General features: G+C 40.6%; 1 protein-coding gene across 1 annotated transcript; it reads left to right on the top strand.

Annotated features, from left to right (window-relative positions):
• Nucleotides 1-8,895: 8,895 nt before the first annotated feature.
• ATP6V1G3 (ATPase H+ transporting V1 subunit G3) lies at nt 8,896-21,007 on the top strand. Its single transcript, XM_050901225.1, has 3 exons — nt 8,896-9,030; nt 17,267-17,367; nt 20,576-21,007. The coding sequence occupies exons 1-3, from the start codon at nt 8,949-8,951 to the stop codon at nt 20,747-20,749; spliced, it is 357 nt and encodes a 118-aa protein (XP_050757182.1). The 5' UTR covers nt 8,896-8,948; the 3' UTR covers nt 20,750-21,007.
• The last annotated feature ends 4,878 nt before the right edge of the window (nt 21,008-25,885 follow it).

The following is a 25,885-nucleotide window of genomic DNA, read 5'->3' as shown; positions in this document are numbered from 1 at the left end:
GTTTGCACAACATCCAAAAACCTTGACACTGTAACACAACACAGTTATCTATGTACACAGGTGAGTGCTTCCCGCCCCACCTCCCTGCAGCTCACAAGGCGAAAGCCTTGTCTTTTCATCACCATTTCTATCCCTGTCCTTTCCAGGTGGGATTCATAAAAACATGGCTGTAGGAGCGAGCGGAAGGGCTGGCAGTGCTATGCATGCAGGTGGGTGCAGAAGCCTGCCTGAAGGTTGTACTGAACATGAGACTCTGGAGGGCCAGCGCTGAGAGGGAGCTGCTGGCACCTGCAAAATGCAGGCGCTGCTCTCCGTATTATCACTGGTTATTTCATAAAGCCAGAGTCATTTTTGTTCTGAAGGCAAGGAGTCGTCGAGTGGCCAGAAAGAGGTAGAAAAAGAATAATTTCTGAGATTCTCAGTACTTTGACATAAGGTGTTCACCCCTACCTAGAAAAGGGGGAGAAGTGAAATGGACAGCTGAACTGCTGTAATATTCTGAATTCTAGGACACATATCTACAGTCACCTCTACTATTAAGAGGAGGATCTCGGATGGCTTGGAAGGAAAAGATCCAGTAGGGCACACTGACAGAATAAAATTGTTAGGCCTTTACTAAAGAATTTCAATGGATTTAATTTAACTTCAAGAGGGTTTTGAGAGCCAATATTGTGTAGCCTTTTGTCAAGGGTTACCTTATCATAAGCATGAAGCTTCTTTTTTTAATGTATCTTTTGAGGTTTTTCAAAGCAGTGATTTTTTCTTTTGAGAGACTTCTATTATAGCCTGTGCCATGCTCTGTGACACAAGGTTTAATCCATGCTCCTTCTGCTGTTACTCACAGTGTCAAAAAAAGAGTAATGCAAATATTCACAGTATCTTCTGACAGAAATACAGAGAATGCTTTCATGCTTTCATAGCAGTCTAATTCCAATTCTTTCTCTAGAAAAAGAAATCTTTCCGGGCATTTACTTCAAAGATAAATTAGGCAGCTGCTCAGAATAACCAAATTGATAATTTGTCAATATTGTCGTTTCCAGCAGCTCCTGTCTGACCATATATTTACTAGAGAAAACTTTTCATATTAACATTAACCGCATGTTAATGAAGTTCCATTTTATATTAAAAATATAAATAATTTAAAAAAAAAAAAGTCATCTGTCTTGTTCTTGTGATGACTTCAGAACAGTACAGATCGGTGGTCAGACATTCCCCTTTAAAATGCTGCATGATACCAGAAATCTTGTGGCTCTCCGCAGGGCCAGAAAACACTCCAATCTGTATCATTCTATTAGAACTTCCAAAATGTTTGTACTGTACAATACTTTGTTCCTCTTTGTTCTTTGCATCTCCCAGGCAAAGTTTGATGCCTAGAACTTCTGTCCAATAACCACAGAAATACAGAGCCAACATGTCCACACAGGACCTGTGTGAGGGAGACACACAAGGAGCTCTTCCATGGTGGCCCCTGCTCCAAGATCTACCACTAAAAGCACAATTCCTGTCAGAAATGCACCTTTTCAGTCTATTACACTTCCAGGGCAATGATACACACCATCTTTGACCTATCTCTGGATCACCACTCCTGTTATTTTCCATCCCACACAGTGGACAATCTAAAACAACACTGGGCCAAAAGCAAAGTTTAGAGCCGAGTCTCACCCTTCCTCTGAAAAGGCGTTATGAGGGCCCCAGCTCCTCTGCAGCTGGCTCCCACCAGCTTCATCTTCCTATCCCAATCCTGCTACCTCAAACCAGGCCCATAACCCCATGTCTTGCTCCCTCACCTCACATCTTCCTCCCCATCGGGTTAGCCCGGCAGCTCGATGCCTGACTAGCAGGCAGCCTAGCAACAGGCCTGTGGGAGGCACAAGTAGTGCAAGGAGAAGGGGGGTCTCTGCTGGGCCCCAAGCTTTACCGTGAGACTGGCCATCTCCTGCGTGTAACCAAGAGCAGATAATCTATGTGGTGGCCTTTGGATCCAGCAGCAATGGCTTCCTTCAGTGCACAAGGCCTCGCACCCGTGCCCAGCGCTGCTGCTTCTGTCAGCTGTAAGCATTAGCTAGCTCTAACTCTCAGATCGTGGTTCCCATGTTTTCCTTCATAAGTTCTGCCATAGTATTTGCGTCTTAAAGAGTACTATATGCATAAAGTAATGCTTTAAAAATTACAGTACTGGATTAGAAACACTGACCGGTTGATGATGCATCATGCCTTTGCCCAAACTATTCACCAGAGCTGGCCTAGAGAAAATAATCTGATGCAATTTTTGCACTGGCAGCCCTGAAAATATAAGGAAAATCTATCAGGAAGGCCTTAGATACATCTCCTTGCTGGATAAAGCAGCAAAATTCCTCACGGTAGGAAAACGTGAAACGTGCTGCGCACAGACGTGCTGGCATCTTTTACGCTCTGCAGGCAGCAGCATAAATCAACCAGCTTTTAAAGAAGTCTGACACTAGAAGTCAGGACACATTTAACATGCTATAACTGTGCTTAGTTTAGCTAAACTCTGAAATTACTTGCAAGTGAAGTGTTCGAAGGAAAAGCAAAACTAATGGTGAATTTTCCAAGCCCGTAAGAGGGACAAATGCTTTACATAAAACATAGGGATCCCTATCAGCAGAATCACTTTCTGCAAAGCAAAACCCAAACCCCTATGAGTTGCCAACAAACTGGCTAAAAAAAAATAGAAAAAAAAAAAAGTGTTTGCTGCATGAAGGCTTGACAAGAAAAGTCCTTCCTCCTCTAAGATGAGGAACTGCCTGACATGCAAGACTTGCCACTCTCGCAGCCACGTGAGGAGCGAGAGAAACAGAGAACAGAAATACCGGAGACATGATGTAAAGTGGTGAATAGGCTAAAATTAGTTAATGTTCCGATTTCTTTTATGAAGGGAGGGTAAGTTCTATTTTTTTTTTTTATTAAACCAAAAATCCTAGAAGGCACTGGAAAGTGAAGAAATAGAGATTTTAAATCTCAATGCACAAACACATGCTTGTGTACGTACACATGTACTAGCATAAGTACATGTACACATTTCTTGTTTTAGGAACACTAATTCAAAAGCAGGTCTTATGAAGTAAGGAGAAAAACACCCCCATGACCTTCATAACTGTATCAGGAATAATGTCAGGAAATTTTACAGGGACTAGCTTAGCTAAGGCAACATCTGCTCTGTTCTTCAAGACAGATTGCCAGTATTCGTCATTCTTCCACCCCAGGTTTTGTGTCTTACCTTTCCAAATAATCTCTTGCTTTATGAGGACTAAAAAAAAAAAAAAAAAACAACAAAAAAACTTTCCTTCTTCCTATTGTAGTATTAATATTTTCACTAGAAGAAAGGAAATTCTTCTTATTCCTTTTATTCACTTTCAGTTTTAAGCTGGTGTTGCTCAGAGCTGGAATGAAATACAATGTAATGACTGAGTAGAAAATTAAGATTTTGTCAAAGGTCAGCAAATTGGTTAAACGACCATAAGCTTAAAGCAGCAGCATATAAGTACACTACAGAGGACTACAGGTTCAGCTCCTCTAGGCTGCAAAGTTGAACTATTTTCTTTGTGGTATCTTTGTTGATCTCGGTAAATCTAATTTGAGACAGCACTGAAATTTTCTGTTATACTACACTTGGTTTTCTTCAAGTGAATGTTGAGCTGTGACATAGATGCGAGTTGTTGGTTAGCCTACATAGTTCAAAATATACTTACATGACTTCCCACTTCCCCTCCCTGCCTGCCTGCACACATACACTGGTGAGGCTGCAAACTTCTTTTAAGGAAAGCAGCAACGCTAAATATCATCGAGAGGATGTAATAAGGGAAGAGGCATGCTCTTTGTGCAGAAGGGTGGGAAAGAAGATAGCAAATAGCTGCACTGAAAAAAAGAAAAAAGAGGAAACATTACTTGAAATGAAACATTGCCTGCTGGGTCTGGCGGGGATGGAGTTAATTGCTTCATCGCAGCCCGCACATTGTGGGCTTGTGACTAAAATTGTGTTGATAGCACATCGATGTTTTAGGAGTTGCTGAACAGTGCTTGCAGGGTGTCAAGGCTTTCTTTGTTCCTTACCTTGCCCCACCAGGGAGCTGGCTAGGGCAGGCAAGGGGCTGGGAGGGGACACAGCCAGGACAGCAACCCGGACTGACCAAAGGGATATCGCATGCCACATAATGCCAGGCTCAGCAATAAAACTGGGGATTTGGTCTTTCCAAAGTAACCACTATTTGGAGGCTGATGGGGCATTGGTCTGCTTGTGGGAGGTGACGAGTGACTGCCTTGGCATCACTTCGCCTCCCCCCACCCCTTCCCCTCACTTTTTAAACTGTTTTTATCTTGACCCACAAGTTTTCTTGCTTTTGCTCTTTTGATTCCCTCCCCCATGCCACTGTGGGGGAGTGAGCCATCCACTGGGTGGGGGCTTACTTGCTGGCTAGGGTGAACACACCATACACTGAGAACAGGAAATAATCACAACCATACTGATGGTCAAGTTATAAATTAACCTGGAAGTTTTAGAGACTATGGCTTTTTTTGCACTATTTTTTTTTTTATTACTTACTTTACCTGAATTATCACGTGGATAGTGAAAAAAGAAGGATACATTTTTTTTCTTAATTTTTCTCCTGGGAGTTGAAGAGATTTTTAGAAAAAACAATTAAATACACAGCTCACACTGGCTTTCTCTGAATGCTAAACCAACTATAGCTGCAAACATAATTACTGATATCTAGACACAGGCCAAATTTAGGAAAAAAAATGAGTTGGTTTACAGGTAGGTGTTCAATATAGAGTAGGCAGACTGCTATGCCAGCTGAAGGTGGGGCTGTGTCGACAGACTTGGCCAGCAGTCAATAAGCTCACTAACAGTATGGCAGCAACCCGCCTCTGGCAATATTTTAATATTTATTCATCTTTGCTTACCTATTTGCTCCCATATTTTTCAGGCTACTGAGGTCAACTGTGCTGATGTCAACAGATCGAGAACGTCACTGTCAGAAAATGGTGTAGCAAGAATCCTAGCTTGCAGACATAATTACAACTTCAGTACAAAGTTCATAACTATTTTTCGTTTAATATAAGCAAACATGGTTGTTGAATTCAGTGAGAAAAGGCCATGATTTTGAGAAACATGTGATGGTTTTCACTGCATACATTTTAATTTATGCACAAAGACCTTTTGACATTAAAGCTGACAGGAGCCCACTACTCTTTCTCAACATGATAGATCTTACTCCATTTGAATGTGCTCCATTTTCATCAGAAAAGCAGTCCCCATCGTGATGCAGGAAGCTATGCAGGTGTGCACCCTGCTTTTCCTTACTTAGACCTTTCTAGAGCAACAAAACAAAAGGCGCACACAGACACACAAAAGCATCCGCACCAGCTGCCCTGCCTGACGCGCTGCTGATTTTAACACTTTATCATTGAATCAATGTCGCTGCTTTGAAGCTGTAGCCTGAACAAAGCATACTACTTAGTAGTCATAGCAGCTCATTTGGAAAGAAAGTTTTTTAAAATAAAAAAAGTGATTAAAAAATGTGTGTGCTTTGGGAAATACAGCCACAGAGACAATGCATGGGAGACCTCCAACTTAAACACATTTCAGCGGAAACTCTGCCTGCTGCCCTCCTACATACAGGAGGGCCTGTGCACACTTAAACCACAATAAAAGGATGCCACAGCACTGCCTTTACTGCGCAGTGGTAGATAGACTGAGAAGTTGTTATATTCATGCTAGATAAGGCTCAATCTGAGTAACAGTAAGCAGATTTTTTTCCAAATAATATAATCTGAACTACCTGGGGTGAATTTACCCACTGCCCCTGACCTTTCCACTGCAGAGAGAAGACAGCAGCTGCACAGTCTCCATCTAAACTAGAAATGCCTGATTTAGAGTGTTTCTGCTGGTTAAGCTGTGGATGAGCAGGGGGAGCTCAGCAGGGTCTCTCGTCCCTTGTAAGACTCTTCATTTCCTTGCCCCACAGCTTTGCTTTGGGGGAGCAAGAATGCCAGAACTGAGCCCTTTTTTCCCTTTCTGTTGGTGGGGATAACCAGAAAAGGCTCAGGAAATTCTGAGGACCGAGATAGCTGCATGAAAAGCTGCGAAGAAGAGGGAGGAGTGTTTGGGAAAAAAAAAAACAACAACAACAACAAAAAAAAACCAAAAAAAAACCCCCACACCACCAAAATTCACTCTGCCCTCTCTCCCTCTGGTAACACCTCTCATCCCCCCCCATCACCAGTCACCACATTGCCTTCTCTTCTCTAATTAAATGAGTCTGGAGCTGACTTGGAAAAAAAGCCAGCAACTATGACACAGAGAAGTTTCTTACTAGCTTGTGTGATGAAGTAGGAGCCTGTTTGGTCAGTTGGTGGCTTAACCTACTTTATTTTAAGGAATTATCCATGAAGTGGGATACACAGAGGTGCCATGTCAACATAGTCTGAGATCATCACCATCATCATCAGACAAGCTTTGAAATTAGTTCTAAGTGGTAGTATTTTGTGTGGAGTCTAACAAAATGTCTGTAAGCATCAGCCAAAATAAATGATCATCATCTCCCCTGCAGAGGCGTACCATGCCTGATGCCATGAGGAGTGCCAGCATGACATGCCACCACACTGTATATGAACTAACTACAAGGAAAATTATAAACTGAGATTTTTTTTTGATTCAGAAAAACATTGAAATATGTGAACTGTGACATCTGCAGCTCAAATGATCTGCTTAAGAAACATATGAATTTTTTAACAATGGAAAAGCTTTGTAATCTGTTCAAGGGTGGATTTTTTCCCATAAAAATTCATCATACAGAACTATTTTCTAGTGAAATATTAATTAAAATTAACAGATTGTAAATATCAAAATTCAGATCATTACTGAGGCCGACATAACACAATTACAGCATTGAGAACTGCTCTGAAAAATCAAAGGGTCTGATCCCTGATGCTTTCAGCCAAGTCCAGAAACTCTGAAACAGTTTAGTTTGCTAGCAGTTTTGTATCATGTCTTGTAGCAATGAGATTTGCTTGACAAGACCCTTTGCCTGGAATATACTTTTGATGTCTGAAACAAGCCTGACATTTCCGCTTCCTATTTAATTTTTAAGTAACTACTGCTTTAAAGTTCTGAGCCCAAGTTTCCTGCCAAATAAACCAAATCTCTTCATTTTTTACTTTCATTTTCCACTTCTGCTTTTCTTTGCCGGTCAGATCATTTGGAGCTAAGCCCCAGTGGCACAACAGGCTTCCTAAGCCTACAGTCTCCACAGTTTCTGTACAACTGATCATCACTTCCTCTTCTATGTCTGAATAAAATAAACGTCAAGGCTAGGCATTAAAATCTTCTAAAAATAGTGCCATGTCTGCTCTCTTGCAGCCAGAGCAGACCTCTGATTTCAGTGCTGGAGATGAGGAGGCATCTCGCGCAGTTTCCGGATGAAGGAAGAAACCCGGTGACTAATACGCTGTAAGAAATAGGCATTTTCCTGAGAGGGACCCTGGGTGGAATTTGACTCCACCATACCACAAATCAGAAAACAAAACAACTTCCTTTTCAGTCGCAGTGCTACTGTCATTCAGAGCACAGCTGAAGACAGTAATAGGGCAAGAGGCTTCTCCCTCCATTTTCCCTCAAGCCTGCAGCTATTTGGCGGGAAAAAAACCACCTACATAACAACAGTACAGATTTCCTCATAAGGACCAGGTAACAGCCTTGCAGCATAGCTGCCCTAGGAAGCCCCAGAAAAGAAAGGGCCCTACAGCAAGGGCCATTAACAGAGAGCACCAAATAATTTTTATATATACGTACTTTATTTAATAATATATATGCAGAAATCATACCTATATACGTATATGTATAAATATATATATATAATTGCAGCCAGAAAAAAAAACATTTACATCAGAAAGTGATCTCTGGTCCTGACAGAGCTGTGTCAGGAGAACTTGAAATAAATATGCTATACTCATGCTATGAAGTATTTAAAAAAAAAAAAAATCTATTTTAATTGTGCATCTTGACATGTCCCCCTCCTGTGCAATGGCCGTGGGACTGTGACAGTGGGATTTGTTGTTTTTTTAGTAAGGATTCAAAATACGAACATGCTGCTTATTCATGCAGTAGCTCACAAGACAATTTCCTACCGTAGGGAATGGGATGTGTATCTACAGCCATGCTCACACATTCATTTGACTGTTGCGTGTGTTAGGACTTGAAAGTAAGACCTAGACCACGAGTCATACCTTCCCAGGGTCTGGATCTTAGAGCTAATCCCACAGCTTCCCACCACAGCACTCATTTCCCTCATGGCAGATTACAACACAGAGCACACCTAAACCACCACATGCTTTTTTAAACTTTAGTCCCTGATGAATTCATTTCTGATGAAGACTTTTTTTTTCAAGTGAAAAAACTCTAACGAATAATGTTAAGAAGTAACACCAAACAGAAGCCTACAACCAGTTCACTGTGTCCAACCAAAACTACTTGTTGACTGAGTCTGATTCTTCACATTCAGAGTAAGTTTTATTAAAAGGAAATTCCAAGAAACAATTTTTTTTCCTCAGTTCCTCTGACAAGATTGACTATATTCTGCTTCAGCAATAAAAGATTAAAAAAAAAAAAAAACAAACCAGAAAACATCAAACTACAAGCCACTTGGAGTGCTGCTCTTTTCCCAATGTGTTAATCGGACACTTCAGCTTTGCTGTGACCCTGAGGAGGGGAGAACATTCCTTTCAACCTCACTGCTGTGTTTTTTCTGATTGTACTAGCAGGCCTTTTCGCCCAGCAGCAATCCAGGCAGAGCCGGCTGGTTTGGTGCAATCTGGAAGGCTGTTGTAATAACAGACAGAACAAAAAGCACAAGGAAGAGCCTGGCGGCTGTATAAAACTCCCTCAGAGCTCCAGTCCCTGCAGAAGCGCACCGACCTCAGCAATCAGCATGACCAGCCAGTCTCAGGGAATCCAGCAGCTTCTGCAGGCAGAAAAACGTGCCAAGGACAAACTGGAGGAAGCCAAAAAAAGTAAGTAGCTGGCCTGGTTTTACTGTAGTTTTCAACTATAAGCTCTTCAGAATTACAGTGGCTCACAGAAAAACAACATTATTTCATCTGTATACATCACAGCTGTGCTGCTCCTATTCTTTCTTCTCACTTGCATTAGTGCTGTGCCTTGACTGCAGCCAGGCTTTTACCAAACCTGAACATTCAGAGTTTGCTTAAATTCTGTGTGCAAGTGTGTGCTTGTTTGTGTGCACACACGTGCCTTATTACTTTAAACAAGGTTTTCTTTGTTATATTCATCCTGACAGCTAGATTTATTCTTGCTTTATCTCAATGCCAATAATGTCATTACAGCCTTCCTTAGCTGTTTAAACTAGAAGAGTACACGCCTCTGGCTGCCAGCTCTGGAGGACCAGACTCCAAACTCTCTATTTCTCTTTATAGGTCTTGCATAAATTTTTCAGTGTTCCTCTTTACTTACAAAATCTAGTAACTTGCCTTCTAATCTCAGCTGGGCTTCAAAAAAATCATATGAAAACAAAGGGAGACTTCAGCACAATGATAGTAATCAAAGTCATGGTACAATCACAAGCACTGTCAGTACTGTAACAGGTCATTCATATAAGTCTTATTACACAGAACAAGTAATCAGCAAGTGAGTAAACGTTCAATTTAAAATAAACATCTTGTTTACTGAATGCCTAAATGCCAAGGCAAAGCATGTGTAGATATCCAATAATAATAAATTCAAATATTTTTATTCTAATCATATATAAGCAAAATATTAATAATAACAAATACAAAAATGAAGGTGTCTGCTAGAATAATTGAAATCAAAGAAATAATTCTCCTGGCAGTCTTTCCATTATCTATTTCCTTCATTTTCTGCATTCATCTCCCAGTGATTTAATGCAAAATATGGTGACCTTATTCTCCTAAATGTAGGTACCAACCACGAGTCACTGACCTGCATTAGGACTGAAACATTAACACTGTTTCATGGAGTTATCTTGATTTAGAAACCAGCAGCAGGAAACAATGTTGTCCTGCAGGACTCAACTAAAATGCATGAAGATTATGTCATGCGGAGCAACAGTGTGATGAAGGAATATATTTTGTTTTCCAGGGAGAAATAGAAGTTTAGTTTAGAAATAGAAGAATAGTTTCTATATCCCTTCTACACACAAATCAGCATTGCTGTGTGTTCATTAATTATTAGTGCAACATGTTAATTTGTACAGCAGCACACAAAAAATAAGTAGAAAGGCAATACCCCTTCCCTGAGCACCCAGCCACTGCCTGTGCCTTGCAGCCTTGCAGAAGCAACAGAGGGGAAAAACCAAAAAATTCTCCCACCTTCATAAAACAGAAGGCTTACAAAGAGAAGGTGTTTGGGGGTTGCTGCTCCCAGCCTGAAAGCAAGGAATAATTACGAAGTGATTTGACCCAATATAGCCAAACTAGGTGCTCTGGGTGGGATGGTTCTTCCCTTCTCGTGCAGGGCAGAGGAAACACACTGTTCCCCAAAGCAAGAAGCAAGAAAGCGCATGACCTGGAAAGGCACAGCCCCCAGTGGAGGGAGTGCGAGTTTGGTCTGAACACAGGCTGCAGAGTCAGGCCTTTAGCTATGATAGCTTGGTGTTGATTACTCTTTACTTTAGGGTTCAGGGTTTTTTGTTGTTTTCATTTCATTTGGGTTTGTTTTTAAAACCAGAAAAGTCAGTTTAGCTTTTTCTAAAATAGCCAGTTAAAATTTTGTAAATTAAGGAACTCCAAAAATGAAAAGTATCATTATAACAAAAAAAGTAATGACTGAAGATGATTGTCTTGCAGAATCCAGACATAGTTACAGGTGCATTTACTCTACTCTGCAAAAAACACACTCCCCTGTCATCACCTCAGCGCCACACAGAGTGCTTGTGATAAGCACAGGGCTTCTTATAGATAAAGTATCTTCCAGATCCCTCTGAGTCAGAAACTTGAATGAAACCACTGCCTACACTTACCTCAACACTAATACACTGGTAGGAGTTATTCAGCAGCTACAGAAAAACAGCTATTAAGAATTTTGCTATCAGTAAAAGTATTTTGAGTAAAAATATTTCATCAGTATGACTTTCTTCTCTATTACTTTTAAGGCCAAACATTTTTTTGCCTTCATAAAAATTATTAAGGAAAATAAAGATTTCTCATATATAAAAATCGGGGGGGGGGGGGGCGCGCGGCGTAAAGAAGACCGAGCCAGACTCTTTTCAATGGCATCCATTGAAAGGGCAAGAGGCAATAGCACAAATTTAAACATAAGAAAACAACTCTCTAACTGTGAGGGAGGTCAAACCCAGGAACAGGTTGCCTGGAGAGGCTGTGGAGTCTCCATCCTCAGAGACGTTCAAAACCCGCTGGATGTGAACCCGATCAAGCTGCCCTTGCCGAGCCTGCTCGGAGCAGGGGGTTGGAGCAGACCCCAGAGGCCCCTTCCAGCCTCAGCAGCTCTGTGTGATCCCATGAAAAGCCTCAAGCAGTTCTAAGAGATTTTATTCCTATGTATAGCAGATCAAGGGCAAAAAGTTTAAATAACTAATGAAGTGGCATATTCATCTACAGCCTAAAGACCTTGGTGGAGGTCTTTTTGTTCATGTTAAATACTGCTAACAGTTTCTACTAGGGTGCGAACAGCAAAGCTCTTGTGAATTTTAGATCTCATGATCACACAAGCAAGGTCAGGCCTTAATGTTTCTGATTTGGGTTTTTCTAAGGACTAGCCCACCCTGGATTCTGTGCTAAATCAAGCATTATAGCTAATCTAACAGAATAATTATACCTAGACAATCATTATTATATTCAACACTACAAAAGTTTTGCAATGAGGCTACAAAATAAAATAAAAAATAAAAAGATTTCCATGTTGTCCTTAATTTCAATATTTATCATAGCAATGTCACTACACCACCTTAGATACCTAACTATACCAGCATAACTTAAATACTGTGGGACGAGGACAAAAGGGATTCTTTTAGTGCCAAATCCAGTTATGCCAAGTCAGAATTACTTCAACAGTCTCTTCCCCAGAGTGATTCTGCAGTTAGATCAGCATAAAGGATTGCATAGTTTGAGCGTAAAAACTAAGATAAAAGGAAATACACGAAATGTAACCAATATATCCAGTGCAATTGGTTAACCCATGCACACACAATTCAGTGAAACAAGGTGAGGACGTGCTGCTTCACGCCAGAAAAAGCCAGCCCAGATCCACCTGGCACCAGTTCAGATCAGCGGCTTCTGCCCAGGGCCTGGCACACTGCAGATCTGGGCTGCAAGTGAAAGCAATGAACCCGTCCAGCGAGTGCTAATGCAGTCCCGTCCCTCCTAAACTGTAGATACGACCTCCTTTGTCACCACAAACAGTCATTGCACAACACTACCTGCGAATGAGTCTGACTATTCTGTTTACACTGTAACATGAGGAGAATGAACGGCAGGTTGTTCATGGGACACAACCGGGAAAAGTCATTTTCAAGGAAATGTGATTAGCACAACTACCCTTATGCAAACCCTTCAGTGTTTACAGTTGATACCCACATAACCAGATCAAAAAGCAGCACGAACGCACATAATATTGTATATAAACAGATAATGGGCCTAGTTTTTGCTGACTTGTGTGCAGCTGTTTGTAATGCAAAAATCCACTTTGGATAACCAAAAAATTAGCAAATAAATAAAATTATATTTATAGACATGAAGCAAAGCAAAAATACAGTGCTAAACCTCATCTGTACATGCTTTTTCATACTTCTTGCTCAATACCCTTTATCCTGGCTTGCAATATCTTTACTGTATCATTGGCTGATGTCATTTATACCTGACAAATTATTATTAGTCTGTTGGCAAATGCACACAAGCAAGGCTGAAACTATTAAACTGATTAAAGACAAACCAAAACAGTCTGCAATCCTTTGGCCTTTTATACACAGCACTGCTTTATCTATTATTTTTGCTTTAAGCATAATTTGGATCCCAGAAATAACTGAGCATTGTCAGAGCCAAGACATCAATTCCTGAAAATTCTTTTGGGTAAAACAAGGGAAACAAATGTGTCATGAACACTGGGTTTAGCAAAACTTGTTTTCCTATAGATTTTTTTAATATCTTGGCTTGAATTTCTAGTGCCTAATAAAATGAAAACTCAGATGAAAGCTTTCAGAAAAATCAGATTAAAAACAAATTTTAATCAAAATAAGATATTGTAAACAGAATTATATCCATGGCACTCTCTTGGATAATATCCAGGACATATTTTAGCTACTGAAAAAGCTATACATACTGATCAGCTGCTTCTATTGTATTTTATTAAAAGTGCAAAATAGCCCTCTCAAAATGAGCATCCCTAAATCCCATTTTGCAGACAATTTAACACTCTTGAAGACAACTGAAATGGTCCTATTTAAAGAACATATGATTAATTTTTGGCAACTTCTTCATATGACATGATTTCTATGCAGAAATTCAGCTAGAAGCCTAGATGATATGTTTGAAAACAGAAAGCCAATTTTAGCATGGCCATTTTTGGAAAGCAAGATAACTTAGTGTTTGAGCAAATTAGAATGCAACATTTTTGCTTTCTACTGTCTTTTTCTTGCAAGATCTAAAAACCCCCAACAACCTAAAAAACCTCACCAGTTCTTTTGGATCTAACCAGAGCTAGGTATTTCATTATCATCACAGAAATACCTAGAAAGAAGAATACAGCCTTTCTCCATCCTAATAATGCCTTCCCATGTTAGGTAAGAAAATCTAATACAGGGCTGACTTGTTACAGAAAGTTGGTTAAGATTTGGCCCATTTAACATGACACCTAGAAATTTATAGGCTGTCAGCTACCGTCATCATGGACAACAGTGGAGAAGGAAACCAGGCACAGCACAGCTGCTTTGCTGCTCCCCGTCTTCAAGGATGGGAAGGAGGGACAAAGGGGCGGCAGCAAACCTGGCCCCCACAGCATGCCCTGTGGGGCAAAAGGCTCTTCAAACTTGGAGCTTTCTGTACCTCACCGTTATCGTCCTGGAGGAAACATGGTAGGGACAGGTTGGTTTGCCCATCCTCCTGTATTTCTTGCCCTCTTTTTGCATGATCTTAGCTGAATTTCAACGCTCTGCCACCCTTCAGTGTGTAAGGTCTGATTTCAGCTCGGCTGTGCTCTGTAGAGAATCCCACCCAGAAGATCAGTAGAACTTTGAAAAAGCAATCCCGTATTGCACAACTAAGCTAGCAGACAAGTGGTTAATAACAGACTGAATAATTAATTTTCATTTGTCTCTAGTGAAACAGCAGGTTAAGCTCTAGTTTCTGCTTAACTTAATCAGGTGCAGCATATGCGCTATCGCATATGTTGGCAGTTGCCGATTCTGTCCACAACGTTGTTGAACTAGCAGTAATTTACTCACAGCTTTTCCACTTAATTAAATAGGAAGCAGCAGGTTCCTGCTGTGCCAATCCTAAAGGCATCATGGAAGAATGAAATGGCTGCCACCCTACAGTGACACCCTATGTATTGTGCTTACTCCAGTGCACTGTCAAGAGCTGACATGTATGTATATATATACTTTTTGGTTCACTAGCTACATTGTCAGAGGCAAACGAACTGTTGTTTCACAGTTAATCTCTTTCCATTTTGTGCATTTTAAATGGATTTATTTATCTATCCGGTGGCCAAATATGCAACATATTTACTACAGATGGCCCCCCAGATGGAATTTGAAATTAAAATCCCACTGATTTTGAAATAATTTAATTTGCTACAGAGATCCAGTTCCTCAGCTGGTGAAACTGGCAGAGCTTCATCGTAGTCACTCCCCACGACTTCCAGCTCCAGAGAATCACCCCCCGGCTCCACTCCTAGAGGAAAGCTCTATAAAAGACTGATCAGCTCCAAATTTAGAGAGGAGAATAAGGGAAACTTCAAAATAGAGACATAAGCCTGGTTCCAAATTTTGTTGTCCAGACTAATGTCAGGCTCTTACACAAATCTGTCAGTTCACACATGCCGGTCCCAAGACTTCATACAGTGAGTGGCAGAAACTGAGGGAATCGGCCCTTATCAAACAAATACAAACTGTGGGAAAGTACACGCTAGGTTTTAAACCGCCTCTCTGCCCCTTTATACGTGAGCACAGTGCCTCAGTGGCAGAAGGACTCTGAGAACTATAATTAACTACACAAGAGAGCACTGCACTGATGAACTGAGAGTCACTAAAGCTATCTAGTTCCTCACCAGGTTGCTCCTTCCTGTAAAAAGCCTTTATACAATCACGCACCCCAGGTCCCACAATAAGCACACCCACAAAACCAAACAGTCCAGGAATCAAGACTTTAAAAGGAAATTCACATTTCAGGCATCTCTCTGCTTCTACTCACCCATCTGCAGCTAATGACTTCAGAAGGAGCCGTCAACTGGGCAAATACTTTACTGCTGGATCAGGCATTTTACCCAGGCTCTTGTTGAATCTCAGATGTATCAAAACCAACAGTCTTCCTCCCAAGATTCAGCTTCCTCATTGTGCCACGCTCAGTGGAAGCAGATTGCTATATGCCACACCTGGTAAGGCTTCAGCAGCCCAGCACAGGTGTAACCAATCCAAGGTAGCAGCCTGGAGAAAATAAATCAGAGATACTAATGCTCGTCTTTCTAGCCTAGCTGGAGAATGTTCCTTAGGATTGCAGAAAAGGTACTGTTTTCAACTTTTGTGCTTGAATTGAAAGGTATCAAAAAAACCCCAAACCAAACTTACAAAAGTATTCATATTGCTCAGTGATGTTAAGTAGGTGGTTACAATAAGTAAATAAATAAATTGATGTTTCACACATCAGATCAAGATGCCTTTTTTAGTTGCCTAACCTCCACTCTTTCGTTCTTGTGGGATGCTAATTTAAGCAACTAAGCAATAGCTTTTTCAGCCATCAAAGACATTTATCCTGTTAAGAAAAGGGAGCAAGCTTATCCCCTCCCACTCCTAAAATTCTAGCTGTACAGCAGAAAGAGACCCCAAAAATCAGCATCAGCCCAGGTGTCTCAAACATAACATACCAACTTTCAATGCAAGAAGTTTACAGCCCCATCAGTTAGAAAGTGACTTCTTCCTCACAAAGTAGTATAGCAGAGTCCTGTGGAGATCCATGCAACTTTACCGACTTCATACAAAACAGGCAGACAGAGATGCATCTCCATGGGGTGCTTGTGACATGTTCAACACTTACTTCATGTGAAAATTTAAGCATCACATTCCCATCAAACCTTTTACTCCCATTCTTTATATAACATCCCTTCTAGACCCGGGAACTACCTTATGCCCAGTCCTGCAATGACTTACGTGGGTTTGACTTGACAAACCCTTAGCATTTTACCTAAGACAAAGTAACTATTCACAGTGAAAAAAATTAAGTATGTAAACAAGCCTGTTCGGGAGGAAGGCTCTTGTTTCCACTACAGCCTAAAATGCCACCTTACAGATCACACTCCTGTTTAAAAAGAAAAGGAAAAAAAAAAAAAGTCTTTTTAATCACTTTCATATTTTCTATGCATTGGTAGAGAATACCATTGACCTCCTTTTTCTCTTAATCCCTCATCTCTGCATTTAACAAATGTTAGGGGAAAAGGGTGGGAGAGAAGAGGACAAAGGCTGAAGGTTGCAACTCAGTTTGGTAGTGGTTAAGACGTATCTTGCAGTACTTTGGAAATCTGCCAGCTCTAAGCAGAATCCAGTTGGTGTGGGATGAAGGGATGCTGGCAACCAATCAATACAGCAAATCTTACAGAATAACGTCTTTTCCCATCAGTGACAACTAAAATCTGTTATCTGGCTGCTACTATTGCTGATGAAGGAAAGATAGATATTTATTTAAACACCAAGCTGTGATTAAAAAAAAAAAAAAAAAAAAGCATTTGTGTTATGAGAAAATGTGTAGTTGCAAAAAGACTTCTGTTGTTAGCAAACCAACAAGCTTTTCATTTGATGTGTGCTTTTGCACAGGGAGTTGGTCTCAGAAGATGGGTACTTGCATGACTGGCTTTCAATCAAAAAGTACCCTACCTAAAATCACTTTGGCTCTTCTGACCATTCTTTTGCAAATAAAGCTGCTGTTAACTTTGCTCGAAGATCTGTCCGCTTTACTATGCCATGTAAAATACCTCTGATTCAGAGAGATTCATCTTTTGGGATACAGTGACAAGTGTGAAGTAAATCCATGTTTCTTCCCCCATTAGGAAAGGGAAAGAGGCTGAAGCAGGCCAAAGAAGAAGCCATAGCCGAGATAGACCACTACCGGTTACAAAGGGAGAAGGAATTTAGGAACAAGCAAACAAATGTAAGAAACCTGCGTATGTTCTTTTGCAGTGTCAATCTGCTCAATAGTAAAACAAATTGCTTCAGGGTTACATGGCGACTTCTGCAAACCAACGTGATCATACTGATTAAACACAGAGATCTCACCTATGATGTGTAGATGCTTCACTTTGACTTCTTCACAGGTTTTGAATGCATTTGTGGAAGGTATTGTGGACTTTCACCACTAAAATTGTCCAGATTCTGTATTTGGTTCATGCTTGTCCTTTGAAGACGTATCTCCCTTAAGGAAAAATACCTGTGGGTCCTCTTTCTTTAACTCCAGACAGACCTCATTCCTGTTTTGAAACTGGAGGTTTCAGTAAAAGCAAAGATTTAAAATCTTTCTTTCTATTTCTGTTCCACTTCAGCTGACTTTTTTGACTGCATACAAGACTGCATCTTTGATGAACAGAAATCACCAAAACTTTGGAGTTTTTCACTATGTTTTCATAGTAAAATTGATCTGGCTGATATTTTCATATCTGAATTATAGTACATTTTATACATTTATGCCACCTTGCAGTTTTCTCTAGTATTTTCATGAAGGTTCACAAACCATTCTCTTTTTACTTGGTGACCTTCCTCTTACATTTTTGTTCTTGTTTTTTCCCCTGCTTGTTTTGTGCAAAGGCAAGGAAACTACATGTGCAAAAGCAGCCACAAAAAAAGCCAAAGAGGTCAAATAAAAACTGCTTTATAAACCTGTCATTTCAGTCACTCTTAACATAAAACATTTTCCAGCAGAGATCACAAGCCTTAGGAACAGATATATACACACAGTCTCTAACATACACTGCCAGCCCTGACACACTGTCACACAGCCAGGCCAGGTGGACTTGTCTCATATGTACAATTCAGATGTTTACTGACACTAAAATAAAGTAAAAACACCTCTAAAATTTGTTCACCTTTTCAGTCAAGCAAGACTTCTTGTTTTAGGTCTGAAATAGCAGAAGAGAAAAGATGTTGCTTTGGTGTGAACTCAATTTTTTCATCACAAACAAAATTAAAGCTGCAGGGAAAGGCCACTGTTTGTCGACTGAACATTTCACACAAGCAGGACAGAGCACGTATTGCTCCTCAAATGACAGTGTGTTGTACCAGATCATTGCGGTCCTCCTTCACGTTCCCTGACCCCATTATGTTGAACATTTATCTACCCAGACAAATGTCATCATTATTAACCTGTGCCTGGAAGGCAGTCAGGAGTTCTAGCTAAGCCAGTGCAGATGGAAGTCTGAAGCCCAGTTCAGTTTACTAGCTCAGGTATTCGGACACAAGTATTTTTAATTCTTTGTCATAGTCTCATTTAATGCTATTCCTCCTCTTACTTTGTGTTGCTATATCCAAACTGGGGTAAATTTTCTCATACTATGAGGTGTTCCACACCAGTCCAGAATGAACAACAGCAGCAACAGAAAATAGCGATTAATTTGAGGTTAGAGTGACAATACGCAAGATCTTTTTTCAAAATACACAAAATTTAAGCCTGGATCTCAAACCAATTTTGCTAGTGCTCATGGTGTTTGTACTCAGGGTCTGAGATCACCAAACTCTGGAGATGTGCAGCCTAGTTCTGAATTTTGTAGCTTCCAAGTCAATGTAATGTTTTAGCAACTTTGGAATGACACTAGCATAAAACCAGTATGGGCAAAATAAGGTACAGACCTTCAAGGTCAGCAGAAATCATAGACTAAGCAGAGTATTGTCTGCATTCTGACAAGAAGGTGGTCTTCAAATTCAGAAGCAGAAAAAAGGGAAAAAAAAATACGTACAAGAGTAAGAATCAACTATCTCAAGTTACAGTATTAGCATGAACTGAGAGAGCAGGTTCCCAGTCTACGGAGGCTCTTCTTAAAATCATAATACTTTTCTTGAGGTTTTTCAAAAGCATTTAGTAGCTGGATAACATGCAACCATCTGGGATCTCTAGAAAGTTATTTTCCCCAGTGGAAAAAATCAGCTTCATAAATCTGGTCTAAGCTGTACAATCTTTCCCACATGAGACCCTTACAACTTGTCTAAAAGCTAAAATAAAACGCCAGCTAAAAATAGTTACTATATAAAATTATAATCTTTTCCCGATATTTACAACTGTGTCTATGCCCTGTATTTCTTCCAAATCGGAAAGCGTTTTACATCTGGATTATGGACAAACTTCTTACTACATTGCCAGGTACTGATAAATAGAATTGCAAAGGTGATTTGTGCAGAAGGTCTTAACTCAGCTGCTTTTCCTTCTTTTAAGGACTAAGTTGGGCTGAAATCACATGGAAAATAAAGCTAATGACTCCTCCCTTGTTTCTGGTCATCCTCGAGGTATCCCACTAACATCACAGGTTAGCTTCAGCTGCTAGTCCACCCCAGAGAACCATGGCAGGAACAAGAAGAATATGTTACTTATTCCTTTCTTACTCCGTCAGCGTGCAGAAATGTCTTCTGCTCTCCCCTGTGGAATTCTTTAGCTGGAAACCAATTTCTCTGCTAGTATCTGAAGGACTTTTCCATAAGGGAATAATTCAAGGGATGTTGGGGCAGTGGGGGAGGAAGGAGCAAAGTCACGGATTTGGAACGCATGCATCTGTTTATAACATAACCTTGCTAAAATGTTCAGCGAGTCTAGAGTCAATTAAATTCTAAGCGAATGTCCTGATATTAACTGTGCCAGAAGCTGTCTGGTATTTCGCCAGATAAGAAAATGTAACATTAAAAGACCTTGTCTGAGGCCTGTTGAGGGTTATACATCACTAACTGCTGAAGACATTTCAAGTACGCTGAAACTGTAATTATGCATTGTCAGGAAGGCTTTCCCATGTTTTGCTCCTTAGCCGCGCTCACATTCTTTCTCAGTGAGGCCAAACGAAGCACACTGGTGATAGAACTTAGTTGACTAGTTATTAAAATAGAAAACAAATTAAAATGAGAGATATAAAAGACAAAACATGTACAATGTTGTTCCCACAGTGAGCTGGGAAACTTTCATTACATGGTGAGATTCCCATTGCTAATGAGCATATGAAAGAGTTCCCTTTAATCCTATTTTTATGCATACAGTTCAACCTAGATCATACCCTTACTGTTGGGAAGCACTGTGACATGTTTGCGTTATGTTTATGCTAGATGATGAAGTACAATAAACATAGTCATATATAACCCTTTATTTTGCTCAGAGAACTTCTGCTTTTCAGGTAATGGGCTCCCAAGGTAACCTCTCTGCTAAAATAGAAGAGCAAACAACAGAAACCGTCCGAAACCTCACTAGCAGCTACCACAAGAACATGGAGAGCATAATGAAAAAGCTTTTGAGCACGATATGTGACATCAACCCTGAAGTTCACCCAAACTTCAGACACGCAGTTTAAGATCCATTGATGTGCTGGGGAAGGATGTTTGTAAAAAGTAGCCTTCTTTCTTGATAAGCATAAATATTTCCTCGTGTGTGAGAAAAAAAGAACACTAAAGCCAAAAGCACACAGTTCCACATAGGCTTTTGATGTGACAAGAATTATACAGGGTTTCACAAGCATTTGTTGGAATATTGTTTCCTGTTGGTAGCTAAGCCCCTGTCATGTAGATGGGGGCAAGGCAACAACAGCAGAATAAATGATTATTTGACACCAGCAGCTTTTCAGTGGGAGTCTTTATTCCTTTTCTCTTATAAAATGTTCTGTACTAGGATGTGGTGTTGCATAAAGTCTGTTTATCCCAATCTTTATTGTACTTCAAGTCACGTAAAATAGAATATCACAAAAACTTAAGGCATTTCTGTTTTCCTTGTGACACACAGAGTGGTCAGGTTATGGAACATATAGGAACTCTGTAGCTTTTGCTCAAAAAAATAGGTCAAAACATTTTAAATTTTTGTATGCTAATTTAAAGCAAAATGTAGTTGACTTGTACAGAATTATGTTCAAAAGCCCTACTCAAAGTATTGTCCTGTTGCTTAACTACACCACAAACTTTATATAGCTTTGTTAGGTCTGAAAAATGAGAACAGGAGTAATCATTATTTACAAAATTGCTTTAGTTCAAGGTGCAGACTACCACATTCATCATTATCTATACAGTTACACCAAAAGCACAGGAATCCACGGGCTCAAACTCTACACCAGTTACACTAAATGGTACCTTAATCCACAGGTTGTTCACAGAAATCACGTCAGTTAGAGCTCACTTCTGTTACCCTGAGTGACCTTGAGTAATACTTCCCTCTGCAATGGCACAGATTTCCCTTGGAATACATTCTACTGAAGTTAGAGAAATACAATATGATCTGGTGCTTTTGAGGTGAAGCCCATTACATCTGATGGGAGGCACTGATGAAGTGGGGGTCTGGCACACAGCTGCATCATGAACCCCCTTAATGCCTTGTCTCCGCTACAAAATTACACTGAATTAGAAAAGAAGCTTGAGAAATTGCAATGACTAGCAAACAACAGCCATGATTTCAGTCCACGTTGACACAGACAAATCATTTCCATTTCACAGCAGCTAGTCATAGGCAATCTCCTGTTCCAGCGAGGTTTACACAGCTGACATGCTGTCATGTGTAAAATGACCATAAAGCTGTAGTCAACTTAATGTCAGCAAACATGACTCCTCAAGGCTGTGCCTGGATGCTACATAATCTCCAAGTCCTGATTGTTACAATCTCCTGTGCTTGATTATATTCTCTGGGGATGCAAGGATGCCGAGGAAAGGGAAAGAGACTAGAAATCCTATTGACATCAGCTGAAAGGCTCATTTATTTAGGAGTGCTTTGAATCTGGTTGTGATAGGCTTTGATTTACTGAGGGGATGAAGGAACTCCAGTCCCAGCCTACGCGCACGAGCCAACGCAGGCACCCTCCTGCACGGCACAGGGCAGTCAGGATTGCCTCATTGCCTAGGCTCACGTGCCTCCAGTTTGGGTCATGGCTGCAGTCCCAGTGCAGTGCTCAACTGTGAAGCATATATTTTCTGTGAACTTAAACAGTCGCCAAGGTGGACACCAATCTCTCACCAGGACTCACTGCAGTGCTCAGAACTGCTCCGCTTTCCCTTCTCGGCTACCTCAGCACCCTTTCCACCGGTTATCACTTCTAAACATACAGAAATGTTGGAGGTTCAGCTGCAGAACTAAAGCAATGGGGTTTCCATTGCCAGCTATATGGGATAACAATACATACCCCTGTACGGCGAGAGCAGAATTGCCACAGCATGGCGGGCAGCGAACTAGAGAAGCAGCTGTTCAGGAGGCCGGCAACCCAGATTACATGAAATAAAACTTTGTCTTCCTGCATTGTCCTGCATCTTTCTATGACATTCCCCCTGTCCCTCACTCTTGCCAAAATCTGTCTTCTGTCACCGACTCCTTCTCTTCCAAAGCTTCTGCTCTCCTTTCAAGGCTACTCTCTACCCTTCTAGTCCTAACGGCCACAAACACATCTCTTATTTAAATCTTCTTTAAAATACATTATCCCATGAATGCACCCTTCTTGACAAAAACCCGAGCACATGGTGGGGGACAGCAGAAGTCACCAGCAGCGTGGACGAGCGCTGTCTGGAGGGGACGGTGCAGCTGTGCCACCTCTCACGCAGCGACATTGCACTGCAATCAGGGCAATGACCTGCCTGTACCCTTGCTATCACCTCCATACCTGAGATATAAATTGGATCTTAAGTACTCAAACTTTCTGAACGCGATTCTTGTCTTGAACTGTGGCCAGAATGAAGAGCTACTGCTCATGAAAAAGGAATGAATTCATTGTGATTAGCTCTTTGATCTTGAGAGATACAAATCTGAGAGCTTTGAGCACTCTGCATTTGCTCTCTTCTACATTCATTCCTACTTCTGGACAGGGAAAGGGTGGTTATACCACCACTTTTAGCTGTACAGAGGTAAAGGTCAAATTAGACTTCATGTAATTTGGCAAGATACTGGGGTTTTTAAATGAAGAGTGTAAAGTACCAGCTGCATCAATGGAATATTGAGGTGCCAAGAAAACGCCTGCTGAATTTACAAGTGCACAAAATATCTTTTATGTGCCATTCACATAATGGCAAATAATCATTCCACACAAAAGAAAAAGAAATAATAGAAGCAAGGAGGTTCAATTTCAAAACGCTTTTAAATGCATAAAAAAAAGTAAAAATGGTTACTCTGTATTAGCAGTTACCTACCACGGATAATTACAAATGCCCCGCCGTGTCCTGGGGAGCATCCCCAGACCGCAGGGAGCCCCCAGCCCTCGCAGCACCCTGACGCTGTTACCTAATATGTACCAATGCAGTTGCCAAATAAAATGGCAAATCTCATGTATCACAACACAAACAAATTTAATAAATAGAAAGCTACATATGGATAGCATTCATATCTGTGTAAATCTTTTTTTTTTTTTTCATAAATACCTCTGAAATCAGGGTCTTTGCAAACACCTGAAGAGCTCCTGTGAATGTTTCCATCTCTCCAGCCACGCTCTTCCCTTGGAAACGGTGGTTACCTGACCATGACACCACTTCAGACAGAGGGATTTTCTTCACGTCATTGGAAGCCAAACTCTGTAAGGAGTAACTGTTATGGTCCCTGCCCAGCAATAACTGTACATAGCAAGAGTGACTAGCACTTTCAGTATTTCAATTAGTACCTTCTAATTATCAATAAATCAGTAATCAATAAAACAAATGGAGCTGATTCAAGGTCTATATCTGACCCCATCAAAATCAACTGCAAAATACCCACAGTCCATATTACGACCAAAACAACAAACTCAAGGAGTTTCCTAGATTGGCCAAATTCTATACTGACTTACAAGAGGGGGTTAACAAAGCTTTTGCTCTCTGAAAAAGAAAAGCTGTATTATACAATAAATTCTAAATCCACTGATTAAAGTGCCTCAAACAAGTAGTGGAAAAGATCATACCAGTGGGAAGTACAAGAACTGTTTTATACAACTCATGACATGGATTGGGCTGAATTTCTCTGGCTGTTTTCCCTCAATGTTCTCCTTTGAGTTACAATATATGAGGACGTAGTGATGTGATTCCCATTCATGGGTGATCAGGGAAGATCTCTGAACTCATGCAGGTAAGACAAAATCTTTCCAGTCTAAATAAAGTAAAATGAAACAGATACGAAGAATTAATACTATGCTTTATGTAGAGGCTTTCTACTGACTCTCCCATTAATTTCTGAAGAGTTTGGAAGCTGAGATTTGGGAATTCTATTACATGGATTATGATATTAACTGAAATCAGATTTCATTCCTTTATACAGTTGCATCAATTAATTTTTCCATATTAAAATATACTTGGAAGCTCATAATCTCTAAAACTTAAGTTGTTCTTGTAAATGTTCATATGTAGGATATGTGTATGTGTGAAGCTCTTTACAGAACAAAGTATTTCAGTCCCTGACTTCAAAGGTTTTGTCGCTCAAGGACTGTGGGCAATGTCTCCCTATCAGATGGGAGGAGATGACCTGCTGTTGCAGAGCTCAGGAACTACAACAGGACAGGTGACAACAGGCTGCCACGACATACAATCACAGGAGAGGAGAACCTGCAGATACGTACTTTCACAAGCAGCCTTGCCCAGAAGCATCCTTAACTGCAGACAAAGCAGGAAAGACGTCTGTGTAAGGATTTGAGCATCCCTGCAGCAAGGGGCTGTGTCGAACTTTGGGTACATATCTAGGCAGGGTGAGACTTCAGACTGAGTCTGGGGATGAAATATAAACATGTTTTTAGGCTACTAAGCAATACCTTCCAACATTTGCAGTGGCATTGGCTATTAGCTATATTGACAGGTAGGTTATATTGTCATCAGTTAAAGACATAGCTATTGTGAACAGTAACAGTTCTTAAAAAAGAAAGAATGAACCTTGCCCCTATGGTCCACTTAACGGGAAGACACTACCTTCAGCTGGAATTTCTCTTAACTAAAACTGTATGAAAGAGTGCTGCATCTTTCAGCTATGGATTTGTTTTTTCTCAAATAACAGTGTGCAGACTAATCAAATGTTATCTGGACACAATTCTTCTTCAGTCCCAGCCACCTGTCAGGTTCCTACTCTAGGATGTCCTCACCAAAAGACTAACCCATGGGAATGGTACCTGTGTGGCATCTCATCATCACCTTCTCCTTACCCTGGGACAAAGAACATTACCTTGACTGTCCAACAACTGAATGGGGAGCCAGGTGCTACCGAAAAGAAACATAAGGGGAGGAAAGGATACAGGGCAAAGATTTTTTTTGACAGCAGCAATTCCAGTTCTTTTCCATTCCAGGAACCCACCATGGCCATGTGTTGATTAAGTAGGAAACTTGAATGTTATGTAAAGTTATGTTCTGCTTCATGTATACAATGCATATACTTCAAAATAATTTCCTCCAGTTCATCGCAGAAATAGAGGAAATGCCTGTTACACAATACACAAGTGTCATATATTCCTGCCAGGTTCACAGTGGCCTGTCCTTCACAGATTTGATTATTCCGCATTTTATGGTAGTATAAGGCA

The sequence above is a fragment of the Gymnogyps californianus genome, chromosome 8 (genome assembly GCF_018139145.2).
Source record: "Gymnogyps californianus isolate 813 chromosome 8, ASM1813914v2, whole genome shotgun sequence".
Taxonomy (NCBI): domain Eukaryota; kingdom Metazoa; phylum Chordata; class Aves; order Accipitriformes; family Cathartidae; genus Gymnogyps; species Gymnogyps californianus.
This window is presented reverse-complemented; position numbering and strand designations above follow the sequence as displayed.

Coding starts and splice junctions, on each gene's coding strand:
- ATP6V1G3 (XM_050901225.1), top strand. CDS start 8,949: ATGACCAGCCAGTCTCAGGGAATCCAGCAGCTTCTGCAGGCAGAAAAA. Junction 9,031..17,266: donor ACTGGAGGAAGCCAAAAAAA/GTAAGTAGCTGG, acceptor TTCCCCCATTAG/GAAAGGGAAAGAGGCTGAAG. Junction 17,368..20,575: donor TTAGGAACAAGCAAACAAAT/GTAAGAAACCTG, acceptor TCTGCTTTTCAG/GTAATGGGCTCCCAAGGTAA.